Genomic DNA, 19619 nt, shown 5'->3' on the forward strand with positions numbered 1-19619 from the left:
TTTAAATTCATGTCTAATTCATTGTAATGATGCTGGACTGTTGTGTCTGTGAGATACAAACAACCACAATTACCAAAGCATTATTTGATCTGATTACAGAGAAATGGTTATGAGAGAGGATTCAACATATAGGCCTAAAATGTAAATGTATTGAGGCTGATCTCGACCAGCTTAGGTAGAAACGTTTAAACAGACATACAGTATATGCCTGGTCTAGCCAACCTAATAAATCATCTCACAGCTCAACGATAATTTAAGGTGAACCAGGACACACAAGCATTCATGCACATACGCACACCCACAGAGCCAATCGAATTCACAGAAGAATGACGCTGCACTTTAGAATCCTGAATCTTCAGCAGAAGGACTGTGCTCCTCTCTCTCACACACACTCTCTCTCTCTCCCTCTTCTCTCTCTAACACAAACAGCCAGACAGATCCCTGATTGGCTGACAGGGGCTCCGTGTCCATCCAAGCGTTGCAGGGCTGGGCTGTCACTGGCTTAGCTGCAAGATAGCCTGCCGTGTGGTTGGTGGAGACAGGGAGCGAAGCAGACTGGGGATCTGGTACAGGTATTGGAGCTGCTGCATGCCTTCCCCCTGCAAACCAGGTCAAGGTGACCCAAGCATCAGAGCTCCCCAACATATCCACATACTGTACAAGTGAGGAGGACCTTTCCCACACGTTCACAGACACAAAGCCGTGTTCGTCTGTCTGACTGTCAGTCTGCAGAGTCAGTGGTACTGCCATGTCTAAACAAATGTTCTGAAACGTCAGGCCATCTGACGGTCTCCTGTGTTCACCCCTTTGTGTTCAACGCTCTGTGTTCACTGCTCAGTCCAGTGTTGATGAGTGGATAAAAAGACACGCATTGCATATACACACACGCACTCTAAGCCATTACATCATCTACTACAGTACATTGACTGCAATCTCAAGAACCTCGGCATGTATTTGGCTACTCTGCAAAGCATCATGCTACATTTATAACTAGAAAAGGTACATTTCCTAGAGAAAATTTGAGCGATTGCATCAGCTATTTAACAGTAGTGGTCTTACTGAAGCAAGCACATTAATTAAAAGGAATATGCTGGATAGCAATAGTGGTTAGTAGAGGGTGCCAGCATACTAATGAGCTTGAGGCATGAGGTTTTGCTATAACGAATAAATATTTGCTGGGATTAATTTGTTTTCTGAAGTTTAACTATTTCTAGGAAGATGCGCAAGTGAAAGTAAGCACTTTGTTGACACAATTAGCTAAATCCTATTTAGTCACAAAGTCAGTCTTTCTCATCATTGGCATATTGTAGCTTGTATTAGCTAACATAAACGTAGCTATACATTACCGTCAAAGTCAGTCATAGAAATAGAATTCCTAGAATGGACATCCCTATTCAAGTCAATGGGTCAGTGATGGTAGACCGGCGGCCATTTTGAGTGTACACATGATAAAAAATAAAGCTGGAAGTACAGCATTCAATTTGTGCTTTATTCACAGTCAACACAATTGACATTACAAAGCCACATCATCATTTGAATGAACATTCCATGTTAACGTAGCAATTCAGCATACCTTGTCAGCCATATTGAGTGTACCCATGAGGGGGAAGTCAAAATGCCATGGCCCAGGGGGCTATTCCACTTCTAGGAATTCTATTTCTATGATCACCGTCTCATCATTGGCTTATTGTAGCTTGCATTTGCTAACAAAACGTATACATTACCTCCTTCTGCTCATCAGGAGAGTTGGTGGCAGATAAAGGCAAACACATTAGCCACGGTTTAACTTGTGAAAGACTATGTGATTACTAAAATAGCTGTATCTTTTGAATGGTATAAGCTATTACTGTTCTGATTTGAGTTACAGATTTGTTTGCATTTGTTTCAGTAGCTAGCTATCTAGGTTTGAAAAATACATTCTGTTATTTGTGCAGTTAGCTAACTAACTAGTTGGTTTAGCTATGAAACATGTTAAGTTAGGTGAGGTTTAGCTAAATCAAATAAGGTGGTTTCATCATTCTCTGTGAATTGGAGTGATGTGTTAGCATCCACTCCTCTAAGAGGGCTCATACTTATGACTTCTTAGAAGTTGCTTGTAGGTTTTCACAGAATCTAAATAAATTGGCTAGCTTCGGGTAGCTGAATATGTCATCACTACATAACTGCAAAAGTGACAAACTGACACACTTTCGTATTTCTTAAAAACAACTTTATTTCAAGGAGTGCTATACTGCACAAGTGCATTTTGGTGCAGCTCGTTAACTTGAGGTGATCACGTGTTTCTTCGTAGCTAGCTTGGTGGCCATAACACTGCTAGCTAGCGTGATCAGGGGTTTGTATTGGAATGGCCGTTAGAAAGGCCTCTTTCTGTATAGACCCTCTTTGATAAAGTCACAACTTATCCTAAATCTCCAACAGAACTTCGTCAAAGCTTCCACCCAACCAAGCACCCAAAACACCCCTCCCCCTTTCCCGATGAACCACCTTCCTCACCCACCCACCTACCCCTTATATAACCCCCACCCAAAAGTATACGTTTCTAGATTTAAATAACATACAAAGAATATATCACCCCATCACTCCATACTTACGTCTTTGCTGTTCTCCGCATCTGACTCGCTGCTGAAGTCCTCAGTGTTGAGGTTATCGAAGTCTGACTCCCCGACCGCAATTGGAACGCACACGGTTAGGTTGGGATTGTGGATGAAGGACATGTGGTCCTCGTCGATCATGTACTTGCCCACGCTGCTGCCGATGCCGCTGGTAGTGCCGTTGATGTAGTCCAACTCGCGGTTGATGTCTATGCCCTTCTGGTTTGCAATGCAGTTAAGCTTCTCGTCAAACTCATCAAGAGGCTTCTGCTCGTCTTCTGCTTCTTCCTCCTCCTCGCAATCAGAAATATATTTCAAAATCAGTCAGGACAAAACTACTGGCATTCAGCTACATTGGGACAGGGGTTTGTCTTGGTGTAAAAACAACCCAGAAACAATTCAACAATGACATCAGAGTGATGTCATATATAACTGAACATAGATGACATGGCATCACAGCATACCTTCTTCATAACCTCGGCTACAAAGACCTTGGCCCAGGCAATCCCCGTCTTTATTCGACCGACAGCTATTTGCAGATTGTTCTGTTCTCCGTCATCGTCCGAGGGTGCCAGGTTGTCTGCGCTGAACGAGCTCAGCAACAAGGCAAGGAACAGGTTCAACACCTGGGGAGAGGGCCGTGCATAGACAGAAGGTCTAAGCAGGTGTGTCACTAACCGCTAACTTTCTGACATCAGGCTTAACCAGACCAAAATGCTAATGCTCAAACCATATTTATTGGATGAGTTACATGTGGATGCAGAAATGCAACTTACTTCTAATTCGCAAAGTAAAGAGAGGCCTGATCTTCAAAAAGTAGGGTATGTAAGAAACTGCTACTCAAATATGGATAATTCAAGGAAAAGGCTATGAGGACACAACTGACGCCCAAACCGATATTTCATTTCCGAATTGTATAAAATTAGGTTAGGGTTAGGGTCAGGGTTAAGGGTTTACTTAAGGTTAGGGTTAAGGTAAGGGTGAATTTTACTTTTTTGCTTGTCGGTTTAAGTGTCAGCTGTGTCTTTATAGTCTCTCCCATATTTCAAAGGTTGTTTTTCTTACCACCAAGTTGCCTATGACCATGACCATCAAGAAGACGATCATGCACATGTTCTGGCCGGCCACCTCCATGCAGTCCCACATGGACTCGATCCACTCCCCGCACAGAACTCGAAACACCATGAGAAATGAGTGAAAGAAGTCATTCATGTGCCAACGAGGAAGCTTACAGCTTATAGCGATCTTACAAACACAGTCCTTGTAGTTCTTTCCAAACAGTTGCATGCCCACCACGGCGAAGATGAAGACGATAAGGGCCAGCACCAAGGTCAAGTTTCCCAGGGCTCCCACAGAAGAATGAATGATTTTGATCAGCATGTTGAGTGTGGGCCACGACTTGGCCAGCTTGAACACTCTCAGCTAGACAAGAGACAGAGGGGGAGGGGAGGAAAGATAGAATTGAATGAGTGGGGGGTTACATTTCAATAAATGTTGATCATATTGTATGAGTATTTGGGCATTAGTCATGTCAAGCTAACTCTGCTGCAGAGTGAACCCTTTCCCCCACCTGCTGTGAATTGTCTGGACATCAGGGCCATAGGGTTATCAATACGGTCCCTCATTCCAATCCACACCTTTTCTTACTCACCAATCGGAATGACCTGAGCACAGACAGACCCTCAATGTCAGCCAATACCAGCTCGACTAAACTGAGGGTCACGATGAAGCTGTCAAAACAATTCCAGCCCTCCTGGAAGTAGTAGTATGGATCCATAGCAGCAAGCTTGGCAAACATCTCACCAGCAAAGATACCAGTGAAAACCTGTGAGTGCAAAGAGAGAAAAAGGTTAACAGTCTGATCCTAGGGTCAAGCTGCCAGTGTAGGACACAGGGTTGGGGTCAACCCCACTTCAATTCAGGAGATTCATTGAAATTCAATTCAAGGATCGAAGGTGCAATTTACACTGTACAGGGGTTGCCATGAATTTGACAGGAACTTACAGGCAGCTAGTGGCAAGTAAGTACAGTAACCAATGACACAGCATTATGTAAAAAAAAAAAGTATAATTAAAAAAAAAAAAAAAGTAAAACGTTATTGTAAATGTAATCAATTAAATTGATGGGAGATTGGGGTTTGTATTTTACTGTATTTTACTGTAATAGCATGCACTGTAAAACACCAACTTAACCAATGGCTTAAATCAGCCTTATTATGCGAGTTGAGTGTACTTTAAAAGGACGAGGATTTGAGCTTATTTGTAAAAATCAAATCAAAGTTTATTGGTTGCATACACGGATTAGCAGGTGTTATAGCAGGTGCAGAGAAATTGTTATGTTACTAGCTCCTAAAAATGCAGTAAAATGTCAAACAATTCAAATGTAAGAAAAAAAAGGCAAAAAAGACTAGGACTCAAGAACGTCGGGACGAATCTGATTAACAACCCAAATAGCACTGTAGCAGTAATCAATTGCAATCTATACGTACAGTTGAAGTCGGAAGTTTACATACACTTAGGTTGGAGTCATTAAAACTCGTTTTTCAACCTCTCCACAAATTTCTTGTTAAAACCTTTCAGTGCTACCCATCCCGGATCCGGGAGCATCCTCATCAAAAAAGCTGACTAGCATAGCCTAGCCTAACGGGACAGGGATATCATATAATATAATTTCATGAAATCACAAGTCCAATACAGCAAATGAAAGATAAACATCTTGTGAATCCAGCCATCATTTCCGATTTTTAAAATGTTTTACAGCGAAAACACAATATGTATTTAAATTAGCTAACCACAATAGCCAAACACACAACGCCATGTTTTCACCATGTTTCCACCGCATAGGTAGCTTTCACAAAACCCAGAAATAGAGATAAAATGAATCACTAACCTTGAACAACTTCATCAGATGAGAGTCTTATAACATCATGTTATACAATACATTTATGCTTTGTTCGAAAATTTGCATATTTGAGGTATAAATCGTAGTTTTACATTGCAGCCACCATCACAAATAGCACCAAAGCAGCCAGAATAATTACAGAGAGCAACGTGAAATACATAAATACTCATCATAAAACATTTATGAAAAATACATGGTGTACAGCAAATGAAAGATAAACATCTTGTGAATCCAGCCAATATTTCCGATTTTTTTAAGTGTTTTACAGCGAAAACACAATATAGAATTATATTAGCTTACCACAATAGCCAAACACACAAAGCCATTTATTCACCGCCAACATAGCTTTCGCAAAAACCAGCAATAGAGATAAAATTAATCACTAACCTTTGGACAACTTCATCAGATGACAGTCTTATAACATCATGTTATACAATACATTTATGTTTTCTTCGAAAATGTGCATATTTAGAGCTGCAAATCGTGGTTATACATTGTGAATACGTAGCAACAATTCACCAAAATCTCCGGAGATATTTTGGACAGTCACCTAATCTAACCAAAGAACTCATCATAACCTTTACATAAAAATACTTGTTGTATGGCAAATGAAAGATACACTGGTTCTTAATGCAACCGCTGTGTTAGATTTTTTAAAATAACTTTGCTACAACATACAGCATGCATTATTGTGAGACAGCGCTCACCTATTCTCCGCCGTGTTGGAGCCAACATATTCCACAAAAATACGAAATAACATCATAAATATTCTCTTACTTTTGCTGATCTTCCATCAGAATGTTGTGCAAGGAGTCCTATTTCCAGAATAAATCGTTGTTTGGTTTTAGAATGTCCATTTCTTCTGTCAAATTAGCAACTTTGGCTAGCATTGTGGCGCGAACATGCCCATCAACTCTTGGCGCCTGGAACGAAAAATTCCAAAATTCCCAATAAACGTCGAATAAACTGGTCAAACTCGATTGAAAATCCTACTTTATGATGTTCTTCTCATATGAATCCAATCAAATCAGAGCCGGAGCAATTCGTAGTGTATACCGAACGCTTTCCAGAAGACAATGTGAGGTTCCCCGGCGCGCAGCTGAATACTGACGATAGGGCGGACCTGTCACTCCAAAAGCTCTTATTCGGCTTCACATCAAGCTAGACACCCCATTCAACCTTCTACTGCCTGTTGACATCTAGTGGAAGGCGTATGAAGTGCATACAGATCCATAAATAAAAGCCAGTTGAATAGGCAGGCCCTGACACAGAGCCTCATTTTCAGAATTTTCACTTCCTGTATGGAAGTTTGCTGCCAAATGAGTTCTGTTTTACTCACAGATATAATTCAAACAGTTTTAGAAACTTCAGAGTGATTTCTATCCAATAGTAATAAAAATATGCATATTGTATGATCTAGAACAGAGTACGAGGCCGTTTAATTTGGGCACGATTTTTTCCAAAGTGAAAACAGCGCCCCCCTATTCACAAGAAGTTTTAACAAACTATACTTTTGGCAAGTCGGTCAAGACATCTACTTTGTGCATGACACAAGTAATTTTTTCAACAATTGTTTACAAAAATTATTTCACTTATAATTCACTGTATCACAATTCCAGTAGGTCAGAAGTTTACATACACTAAGTTGACTGTGCCTTTAAACAGCTTGGAAAATTCCAGAACATGAATTCATGGCTTTAGAAGCTTCTGATAGGCTAATTGACATAATTTGAGTCAATTGGAGCTGTACCTGTGGATGAATTTCAAGGCCTACCTTCAAACTCAGTGCCTCTTTGCTTGACATCATGGGAAAATCAAAATAAATCAGCCAAGACCTCAGAAAAATAATTGGAGACCTCCACAAGTCTGGTTCATCCTTGGGAGCAATTCCCAAACGCCTGAAGGTACCACGTTCATCTGTACAAATAATTGTACGCAAGTATAAACACCATGGGACCACGCAGCCATCATACCGCTCAGGAAGGAGACGCGTTCTGTCTCCTATAAATGAATGTACTTTGGTTCGAAAAGTGCAAATCAATCCCAGAACAACAGCAAAGGACCATGTGAAGATGCTGGAGGAAACAGGTACAAAAGTATCCATATCCACAGTAAAACGAGTCCTAGATTGACATAACCTGAAAGGCCGCTCAGCAAGGAAGGAGGACTACGGTTTGCAACTGCACATGCGGACAAAGATCGAACTTTTTGGACAAACGTCCTCTGGTCTGATGAAACAAAAATAGAACTGTTTGGCCATAATGACCATGGTTATGTTTGGAGGAAATAGGAGGAGGCTTGCAAGCCGAAGAACACCATCCCAACCGTGAAGCACGGGGGTGGCAGCATCATGTTATGGGGGTGCTTTGCTGCAGGAGGGACTGGTGCACTTCAGAAAATAGATGGCATCATGAGGATGGAAAATTGTGGATATTTTGAAGCAATAACTCAAGACATCAGTCAGGAAGTTAAAGCTTGGTCGCAAATGGGTCTTCCATATGGACAATGACCCCAAGCATTCTTCCACAGTTGTGGCAAAATGGCTTAAGGACAACAAAGTCAAGGTATTGGAGTGGCCATCACAAAGACCTGACCTCAATCCCATAGAAAATTTGTGGGCAGAACTGAAAAAGCATGTGCGAGCAAGGAGGCCTACAACGTGACTCAGTTACACCAGCTCTGTCAGGAGGAATGGGCCAAAATTCACCCAACTTATTCTGGGAAGCTTGTGGAAGGCTACCCAAAACGTTTGACCCAAGTTAAACAATTTAAAGGCAATGCTACCAAATACTAATTGAATGTATGTAAACTTCTGACCCACTGGGAATGTGATGAAAGAAATAAAAGCTGAAATTAATCATTCTCTCTACTATTATTCTGATATTTCACATTCTTAAAATAAAGTGGTGATCCTAACTGACCTAAGACAGGGAATTTTTACTAGGATTAAATGTCAGGAATCGTGAAAAACGGAGTTTAAATGTATTTGGCTAAGGTGTATGTAAACTTCCAACTTCAACTGTATGTAAAGGGCTGCAGGTAGCCTAGCTGTTAAAGTGCATTGGCCTAGTAACTGATGTACATTGACTGGTTGATTAATCTTATGTTACACAAACATTAATAACATACCCTTTTCTAAACTAATCAAACTTATTGCACCCGTTACAGAGATGGCTGTTCCAATTTATATGATTTAGGTCGTTTCAATAATCCAACCTCCCCTACACTGGCAGTCATTCTCAATGGTTGCGGATGATTAACTTCTTATGGCTGCAAGGGGCAGTATTGAGTAGCCAGTTAAATCGTGCCCATTTCAAATGGCCTCGTACTCAATTCTTGCTCGTACAATATGCATATTATTATTACTATTGGATAGAAAACACTCTCTAGTTTCTAAAACCGTTTGAATTATTTCTCTGAGTGAAACAGAACTCATTCTGCAGCACATTTCCTGACCAGGAAGTGGAATGTCAGAAATCGATGCTCTGTTCAACTTCCTGCCTATACATGGGCATGATACGTAAGAGTCTACGTACACTTCATACACCTTCCCCTGGTTGTCAAGAGGCGGTGAGAGAAGAAATTTCATGTTTATCTTGGTCTGAGGTGGAATTAAAGCTCTTTGTATGACGTGACCGTCCATTTCCTGTTTCTGGAGCGCGCGAAAGGGGACATGGATTTGCCTTCTGTTTAGCTGTCGTTATGGACGACTAACATCTCCGGTTTAGATTTTATTTGATACATGTGACCATATCATCGTAAAGTATGTTTTTTCAATATAGTTTAATCAGATTATTGAAATTTTTTCGGGAGTTTTGCCGTGTTCCGTTCTCTGACTTTGTTGACGTTGGAGAGATCCGTGCCACTTGGCAAGTGCCCATGCTAAATGAAGAGGGAAATTTGCCGTTCCAGATCCAAACAACGACTGTTCTGGACAAAGGACACCTTGTCCAACATTCTGACGGAAGATCACCAAAAGTAAGAAACATTTTATGATGCTATTTCTAATATCTGTCGTGCATGTGAACTGGTCGTCGGCGCCCAAGTGTTTCTGGCTATTGTGGCTACGCTAATATAACGCTACATTTTGTTTTCGCTGTAAAACATTTAATAAATCGGAAATATTGTCTGGAATCACAAGATGCCTGTCTTTCAATTGCTGTACACTATGTATTTTTCAGAAATGTTTTATGATGAGTAATTAGGTATTTGACGTTGGTGTCTGTAAATATTATGGCTGCTTTCGGTGCAATTTCTGATTGTAGCTGAAATGTAAACTATGATTTATACCTGAAATATGCAAATTTTTCGAACAAAACATATGCTATACAATAAATATGTTATCAGACTGTCATCTGATGAAGTTGTTTCTTGGTTAGTGGCTATTTATATCTTTATTTGGTCGAATTTGTGATAGCTACTGATGGAGTAAAAAACTGATGGAGTAAGAAAAGTGGTGTCTTTTGCTAACGTGGTTAGCTAATAGATTTACATATTGTGTCTTCCCTGTAAAACATTTTAAAAATCGGACATGTTGGCTTGATTCACAAGATGTGTACCTTTCATATGCTGTATTGGACTTGTTAATGTGTGAAAGTTAAATATTTTTAAAAAATATCTTTTGAATTTCGCGCCCTGCACTTGAGCTGGATGTTGTCATAAGTGTACCGGTGTCGGGCTGCACCCCAAACAGGTTAAAAGCTTGCTTCTCTTCATTACTGACATGCCTGTGTGCTGAAGAGTTTCTGGGGTTGTGTCCCTCTTTCTACCCTTTTTCTCACTATCTTTTTATTTGGACCGGGAGACAGCAACAGTAACAGTGGTGTGACCACGGCTGGCGCTGCCTCCTTGGTCCAGCGGACTAAGCCGGCACCACCGACCAGACCAGGACCAGCCAACCACCAACCACCCAGAGTAGTTCACCAAAAAGAGAGACCAGACCAGAGAACACCACCACATCCAGGGAGCGGAGGAAGGAACCCCTTAAAGATACCAACCTACGCCTGGAGCGAGCAGACCACAGGTGAGTGCCTCCATTGACCTCCAGGTCACGGCCTTTCTGGTGTGTTTGCTCAGGTTGTCCTTCCTCCCCCTGCGGGAACGTAGCAGACCCAAGACCAGACTAGACAACCTCAAGACCAGAACTAGCACCCTTCCAACCCTCCTCTTCCAAATACCCGCCCCCTCCCACCCCCAACTGAAGATGACCGGAATGAACCCAGGAGCGATGCATTTCTATATTGCGGTAAGGCTGACGCTAAAACCGAGGAAGGAGGCTGCCGAGGATGGAGCCGCCAATCGCCAGAGAGCAGCAGGAACAGCAAGAACAGCAACAACAACCGCCAGACCAAACCAGACCCACCTGGAATTCAGCAGGACAGTTCTCCAGAGAGGTGTGGGCTTTGTGCAATCCGACCGAAACTGCCTGGCAAAGCCCCCAGGGCCACATGAAGCCATTGTGTGTTAGTTAAAAAATAAAAATAAATCAGTACATGGAGCTAACAAAGATAAGTTCATAGTAATTCCACTTTCAGACACAGAATCAAAAGTTAGTCACAGTCCAATTCCATAACGAAAGCATCCAAGAGTCCGACATAGAAGTTTGGTTACACCACTTCGCCACCCTCAAGTCAGCGGCTAGGAGGGTCCTAGACAAAGACGACGTCTGGACTGGGGCCATTGGTTCAGTTAAGACCGGAGTGGGCGGAGTCCATAACCTCCCCTGTACCATCAAATTGGGGAACAATCCCAGCTCAGTCCACAGCACAGCCATAATCTGAGGAAACTGTAAAGGGGATCATCCCATCTCAGACTGTACTTCCACACGACCCTGTAACCTCTGCGGGAAATAGGGACACTCCTTTAGAACCTTCCCCAATTCATACGCCGGCAGGGAAAAGGCCCTCCCCACCAACAACAACCCCCCATCACCAAGTAATAACGACGAAGACCCATATTCAGACAACCCCACAGACGTCCCAGAAATAGCTCCCACCCCTTCTATCCCCCCTCATCCCACCACCCAGTCCGTTCAGGGGCCCGCGAGGCAGTCAGTGGGAAGGCATGCCAAGAACCATGGACAGCCAAGTGCCAGCCAACAACACCAACGACCCGCTGGAGGCCCTCATCAAACTCTGCAATGACATGACCAACCCCGGATCCTCCCAATAACCAATTATCATGACTCTGACAATACCCTCAGAACAGAAAGACATACTTCAGACAGCTGTTCATGGTTGCCTCCCCACTAGGGAATCCATCGATAAACGTCACACGGTATGTACAGGGAACTGCCCCCACTCAGACTGAAAACACCGTCCAAATGTTTGTGAGTGCTACGTGGCCAGGAAGTCTGGGCCCTCTTTGTTCCCTCTGTCCTCCAGCCTCCAGCCTTGCCGCCGCATTACTTCTCCCCCAGCACCAGCCCAGGCTGATGGACATACTCGCCACCCCTCCTTCCCCCTCTACACCTATCCCTCTAACAGAACCAGATCAGAATCGGGAACCAGTCACCACCAGACCAGAAGAGGTGCAGAGGAGGGACCAAAGATCTAGAGCAAGCAGGCCACAGAGGAGTGCCATCACTGATCTCTGGATCTTGGGCCTTCATGTGTGTCTGCTTGCTCCTCAGGTTGTCCTTCCTCCCCGCTGCAGATCCAACCAGTCCCAGTTCCAGACCCAGCAACAGCACTAGAACCCCCACACCCCCCCTACAGACCCAGATACCGACCCTGCAACAGCCCCGGTTTACAGTCCCGGCCCCAGCAACAGCATGGTTCCCAGTTCAATTCCCAGCACCAACCCTGGACACAGCAGCTGCTACCACAAATGCCACCTCCATCCAACCACTGCCAGCCCAGACCCCACCCCTTCCCCAAAACATGGTTGACCCACCATCAACTACCCCACCCCACCACACCAACCAGACAAGAAAAACATCTAAACTCAGACAATAAAGATATATGCCTCAAGACACTGTGAAATGAAAACATACAAGCAAACGAACAAAAAAATGAATAAAACAGAATGGACAGTGAAGACACTAAGACTTTAGCAGTGTTCAAATACCCATACTAACATACTGTATACGACATACTTAATGAGTATATACTACATACTATTAGTTAATTTAGTATACTGTAAACAAACAGTTTCCTTTCAGTTGAGCGTACTAGCTCTTCGCCCGTCTACCGGAAGTTGATGCTGTTGCTATGCAACCTCTAGTTAGACAAATTACTAGTTAGACATTTTACAACTTCGGTTGTGTTCTTGAATTCAATCTGGAGTGCCAGAGTGTGCTTGTAAATTCAGAGCGTTGTCAGATTGTCTGTTAGCAAATTCAGAGCATTGGCTAGTTTTCTAGCTACTTCCAGACACAAATGAGAGAGACCACTCTGACCATTTTACTCGCCCTAGCAGAGCTGGTTAGGCAGTTTTCATGTTATCCAGACTGTTGGTGACTATAACTGTGCTGCTGGCAACAATTTAATTACTCTTTTTTGCCAACGTTTACTGACACCGGCCATATTCAACCGGTGTTGAGCGTTTGTAAATTCATTATTCTGCACTCTCGTACACTCAGACGAGAGTGCTCTGAAATCGGAGTAGATAGCCAGAGCGAATTTACGAAAGGACCCCGAATGTCCATTGAGAACACACAACAACTATACTATAAGCTAAGAATGACGGGAATAATCAAGTCAATAAACGTTGAGTAGTTAGTTAGATAGCCTATAGTTAATATACTAGCAAGTTTGATGTATAAGTAGCCAACTAACATTAGGTAGCTAGCTACCATACCGGTACATACTGCTGTAATGATATACTATGTGGTTCGTAAGGACAGCATAGCTATCAAATTGTCAGCCAACATAGCGTGTAAGGTAACTTATTTGAAAAGTCATTACTTTATTACATTGCTCAATATTTGTCATAATTAGTTAAAGCAGTGAATTTGTATCCACTTTCATTGTACTTCAGCGTCATATTTTCCACCATTTTCTTCAAATCTGAAAACGATGAGAAGCCACACCCATTTCCTGAAGAATTGCATTATGGGCCCTAAAGTACAGAAATAGTGTCCTCTGCGTGTATACTTCATATTTTGGCGAATTTAGTACGATACCCGGAAACTTTTGGCATACTAACTATATCCATACTATGACCAATAAGCATACTATATACTCAATTCACGTCACAAATAGTACGGTTAGTGTGGGTAGTATGAGTATTCGAACACAGCTTGAGTTGTGCGAAGAGCAGACACTACTAAAATGGGAGTATCAATGAACATTGATTCTGGAAAATGAATGCTCAGTTTCTGTTGTGCGCAGCATTGTGGTACCATGGACTGCTATCAGAATTTTAGACACAAACTGTTATTCTAGCTGTCTAGTCTGTGTTTTATAAAAGTGCAATGAGAATAAAATCGGCAACTTGTTCTCATTCTGAGAAATAATTAATTTCAACATCTGAACAAAGTGGACAGGCTAGGATGCTGTTCAAACAGTTGGAGACGGACAGAAGGATGTGTTCATACCAATTCAACTGTTCTACCTTAGCTAGCAAATAGATCCAAGTTGGCTAGACTTTAAATACACTGCTCAAAAAAATAAAGGGAATACTTAAACAACACAATGTAACTCCAAGTCAATCACACTTCTGTGAAATCAAACTGTCCACTTAGGAAGCAACACTGATTGACAATAAATTTCACATGCTGTTGTGCAAATGGAATAGACAAAAGGTGGAAATTATAGGCAATTAGTAAGACACCCCCAATAAAGGAATGGTTCTGCAGGTGCTGACCACAGACCACTTCTCAGTTCCTATGCTTCCTGGCTGATGTTTTGGTCACTTTTGAATGCTGGCGGTGCTTTCACTCTAGTGGTAGCATGAGACGGAGTCTACAATCCACACAAGTGGCTCAGGTAGTGCAGTTCATCCAGGATGGCACATCAATGCGAGCTGTGGCAAAAAGGTTTGCTGTGTCTGTCAGCGTAGTGTCCAGAGCATGGAGGCGCTACCAGGAGACAGGCCAGTACATCAGGAGACGTGGAGGAGGCCGTAGGAGGGCAACAACCCAGCAGCAGGACCGTTACCTCCGCCTTTGTGCAAGGATGTGCACTGCCAGAGCCCTGCAAAATGACCTCCAGCAGGCCACAAATGTGCATGTGTCAGCATATGGTCTCACAAGGGGTCTGAGGATCTCATCTCGGTACCTAATGGCAGTCAGGCTACCTCTGGCGAGCACATGGAGGGCTGTGCGGCCCCACAAAGAAATGCCACCCCACACCATGACTGACCCACCGCCAAACCGGTCATGCTGGAGGATGTTGCAGGCAGCAGAACGTTCTCCACGGCGTCTCCAGACTCTGTCACGTCTGTCACATGTGCTCATGTGCTCAGTGTGAACCTGCTTTCATCTGTGAAGAGCACAGGGCGCCAGTGGCGAATTTGCCAATCTTGGTGTTCTCTGGCAAATGCCAAACGTCCTGCACGGTGTTGGGCTGTAAGCACAACCCCCACCTGTGGACGTCGGGCCCTCATACCACCCTCATGGAGTCTGTTTCTGACCGTTTGAGCAGACACATGCACATTTGTGGCCTGCTGGAGGTCATTTTGCAGTGCTCTGGCAGTGCACCTCCTTGCATAAAGGCGGAGGTAACGGTCCTGCTGCTGGGTTGTTGCCCTCCTACGGCCTCCTCCACGTCTCCTGATGTACTGGCCTGTCTCCTGGTAGCGCCTCCATGCTCTGGACACTACGCTGACAGACACAGCACACCTTTTTGCCACAGCTCGCATTGATGTGCCATCCTGGATGAACTGCACTACCTGAGCCACTTGTGTGGGTTGTAGACTCCGTCTCATGCTACCACTAGAGTGAAACCACCGCCAGCATTCAAAAGTGACCAAAACATCAGCCAGGAAGCATAGGAACTGAGAAGTGGTCTGTGGTCACCACCTGCTGCACCATTCCTTTATTGGGGGTGTCTTGCTAATTGCCTATAATTTCCACCTTTTGTCTATTCCATTTGCACAACAGCATGTGAAATTTATTGTCAATCAGTGTTGCTTCCTAAGTGGACAGTTTGATTTCACAGAAGTGTGATTGACTTGGAGTTACATTGTGTTGTTTAAGTGTTCCCTTTATTTTTTTGAGCAGTGTATAAAGATTAGTTGCCTACTCACTAGCAATGTGGGCTTGTGCTTGAACGATTATTGCGAGACCTGTGTTAATTTTCTATAATGCCCGCTACACTCGGGGCTCCCGAGTGGTGCAGCGGTCTAAAGCACTGCATCTCAGTGCTAGAGGCGTCACTACAGACCCTGGTTTGATCCCAGGCTGTGTCACAACCGGCCGTGATCAGGAGTCCCATAGGGCGACGCACAATTGGCCCAGAGTCATCTGGGTTAGGGGAGGGTTTGCCCGGGGTAGGCCGTCATTGTAAATAAGAATTTGTTCTTAACTGACTTGCCTAGTTAATAAATAAAGGTTAAATTAAAAAAATATGAGTTAATGTGCATTATGCATGGTTGTGGTTAAATTTGTAATCAAAAGGGCATTTTCATAGACAGACTTGAAAGGCAGATCAGTGATTATTGCAAAAAAGCATGTTAAACTATTTTGATAAAATATTTCAATTATTAGTGGGTCTTATGTTTGTAGAAGGCATATATTTAGCCTAGGTAGAATTTCACAAGCCCTGAATTCATTACATTATTGATGACTGTTTGAAATGCAGTATATTTTCCCGTTAATTATACACAAAGCTCATTTAGAGAAAATATTGGAAAAAATCTAGATATATATCATGAACCGCCCATAAGTCTGAAAATAATCGAGATAGGATTTTTAGGCCATAGCGCCCAGCCCTAGTTAGGCTATATGCCCAATACTATTGCAGCTGGTTGCCTTACAATTGTACATTGTATCAATTTCAATGCTATTTTGTTGTGCAAAATCACAGTATTATTGTACTGGTTGCCTTACAACTAAGTTGATTCAACATTTTCTTTTTTTACAGTGTGGGATTGGTGTAAGCAGGTTTGCTGCTAGGTAATTTGTTGTCTTTATAGCACCATACAGGTTCCATTTAGAACCTTATGAGCATGGTTCTTTATAGAACCTTCAAAAAACGGTTCTATATAGTACCAAAACGGGATCAGCTATGGTTACAAGCCCCAAAAATTGTATTTGGTACTACAGATGTCAGATCTTAATTTGACCAGTTTCATTGCAGAAGTAAAATAATACTGCAACAGGAGGATTTGATTATTTTTTTTAAATGAAGTGATCATTTCTAACAGAAAATTAGGTTTGATAGGCTACAGTAGGCTATAGTTTAAGTGTGAGATCTAGTGGAAGAAAAAGAACTGTGTGTTTCCAGTGAATTTATGCAGCGCAGGAAAATTATCTGCGACAACAGAGTGATCAAATTAAGATACTATATCTCTATATATATATTTTTAAATTATAAGTGTGTAGTATATTATAACATATCATTCTGATAGAAACCCCAAAATGTCTGCTCAAGATTTGTACCTGAGAGTTCTGATCTGTGCGTGCTATGCTGTGCTGCAGAACATGGAGGTTAAAATCATGGAGAACTTGTGATTTGTAGAAATTCCGCTTAAATGCAGAAATTTAAGAGCGAAATGCAAAACAGATCTTGCTTGCGTGGCATTTTGTTTGATGTAGTGCTGATTAAAAATGTATTGGACTCTTAGTGCTGGTGGAGGTTGTCCTGGCAGGACAAGTTCATAGAGAAGTGCCCCACCCACCCACCCACCCACTACCAGTCAGGCAGGGAGGGTTGTATCATGCCATGTTGGTGGACCAATCATCACTGCAGAGAGCACTCAATGATTCATCCTGCACCACCCCTGACACCATGCCAACATCTGTGACCTCAAATAAATAAATAAAAACATTTCCCCTATCGCTGCTGACACCAGTCACAGAGATGGATAGACGATTGTAGTGGCCACAAGCCTGTATTAGCAAGGACAGCGCCATTGAGAACTGTCACCATTTTGAAGTAGTCAACTGGGTGGGACTTCCAACTTCATTGGCTGATCCCTACTGATGACCCGGTTGGAGTCATGTTCAACCATGTCATCAGGAGGGATCAGCCGATCGTGAAGAAGAACATTGACTTCTTCAAGATGGTGATAGCCTCAATGGCGCGGCCCATGCGCTCACAGAAGCCATAATTGGACGGATATAAGGTTGCAACCTCTATGACACCAGCCAATCTCACACCACGCCAATTCCACTGACATGCCAGGGACTCTGGTACTGTACTGAGATATCTAAGAGCAAGTGGACACCACAGATACCCTCTCTAACCTCTCCTCACATTCACACACCAGCCTCATACCTTACCAAGCAGTATGTTCCACTTAAAGTACAGATCGATCAGGTTACATTCAACTTTAATGTATCCCCCAACCAACCCTGCCATCCCCTGGACACACCCCTGTTCTGCCATGTTAGAACTGCTAAATCTGCAGGAAGAGATGGAGGAGAAAGGCGACTGAGGCAAACAAACAGAGAAGAAAATGGGTTGAGAGAGAGAGGCAAAGTTGGGGGAGAGAAACGGAGATAGAGAGAGAGCCTGGGTGGTGAAAGAAGGGGAGCAAGCTAGTTGCTTTAAAAAGGAGCTGAATGTTTTATGAATTCCCATCGAAGGGCAGAGTGTAATGCATGTATGAAAGGACCTAAGTTAAACCAGCAAAGAAGTGCTCTGAGAGAACTGTGCTACACAGGGGAGTGTGAGACAGAGAGAGAGAGAGAGAGAGAGAGAGAGAGAGAGAGAGAGAGATACAGACACATGGGGGGAAAGATACAGCGACAGAAACATGTGGAGCAGAGGCAGAGAAATAATTGGATAATGGGATGTGAGAAACATTCCAATCACACGTTGAGACAATCTTGTGGTACCCTACACGCTAAACACTGTCCACTTCACTGTTCCTCACCAGATTTCCCACTGACAGCGTCTCCTCAAAGCGAGGAGTCATGGGGTAGTGTTCCATGGCCATGAAGAGGGTGTTGAGGACAATACAGATGGTGACAGCCAGATCCACAAAGGGGTCCATAACGATCAGGTTGAGCACATGCTTGATCTTCAACCAGATAGGAAAGCAGTCCCACACACAGAACATGTTGGCAAACTTATACCACCATGATGGGCACGCCCTCTGAGAATCCTCTAGCTCTGTAGGGGGAAAAGGGAGGGAGTAAAAAAAACAGAGGAGGGCAGGGGAGAAAGGGGTAAACCGAGAGAAAGAGGGAGACAGAGGGAAAGAGAGGGAGAAAGTGGTAAAGAGCGAATGAGAGGAAAAGTGAGAGGAGGGAGTGGGAGAGAGAGGAAAAGAGGGAGAGAGAAAGAGTGAAAAGAGAAGGAGAGAGCGTGAAAGAGAGGGAGATAGGGGGGGGGGGGGTCACACAAAAAAACATTGCTTTAACGCTCTACGTTGTCTTGTGGTCAGGTCAGCATAGTATAACTATAGGGGTTGAAAGGTGAAATTTTGAACAAAGGCAGCCATACCCTCCACAAGTGGTGAAACCTTTCCAGGTCAAAAATGTTCCTTGAGGAAGCCCTCTGAAAGTGTCTTTTGAGGAACCCCTTTGTAAAGGTTCAAACCGGAACCTTTTTGTGATGAAGAGGGTTCCATTTTCTACTTCTTTTTTCTATTTCTTTAATAATATATTGTAGAGGTGGCAGCTTATCATATGAATGGGGAATGGCTTATTGGAGGTGTGGCTTTCAGATAGTTATTTTTGGCCAATTCCTGTTCATCATTTTAAATTTGTACAGGTAACGAGTTCAAACAGGTGCAGTTAACACAGGTAATGAGTGGAGAACAGGAGGGCTTCTTAAAGAAAAACTAACAGGTCTGTGAGAGCCGGAATTCTTACTGGTTGGTAGGTGATCAAATACTTATGTCATGCAATAAAATGCAAATTAATTACTTAAAAATCATACAATGTGATTTTCTGGATTTTTGTTTTAGATTCCGTCTCTCACAGTTGAAGTGTACCTATGATAAAAATTACAGACCTCTACATGCTTTAAGTAGGAAAACCTGCAAAATCGGTAGTGTATCAAATACTTGTTC

At 42.9% G+C, this 19619-nt stretch overlaps 1 protein-coding gene across 1 annotated transcript in view; it reads right to left on the reverse strand.

Annotated features, from left to right (window-relative positions):
• The window catches only part of LOC120064775 (sodium channel protein type 8 subunit alpha-like), a 91527-nt gene that overhangs the window by 16115 nt on the left and 55793 nt on the right, over positions 1–19619 (reverse strand). Inside the window, exons 13-17 of the mRNA XM_039015380.1 lie at positions 18477–18715; positions 4243–4416; positions 3657–4013; positions 3056–3217; positions 2592–2885 (exon numbers count right to left, since the gene is read on the reverse strand). Of these exons, the coding sequence (XP_038871308.1) occupies positions 2592–2885; positions 3056–3217; positions 3657–4013; positions 4243–4416; positions 18477–18715 (1226 nt within the window). The remainder of the gene's footprint in view (positions 1–2591; positions 2886–3055; positions 3218–3656; positions 4014–4242; positions 4417–18476; positions 18716–19619) is intronic.

Source organism: Salvelinus namaycush, chromosome 20 (assembly GCF_016432855.1).
Source record: "Salvelinus namaycush isolate Seneca chromosome 20, SaNama_1.0, whole genome shotgun sequence".
Classification (NCBI taxonomy): domain Eukaryota; kingdom Metazoa; phylum Chordata; class Actinopteri; order Salmoniformes; family Salmonidae; genus Salvelinus; species Salvelinus namaycush.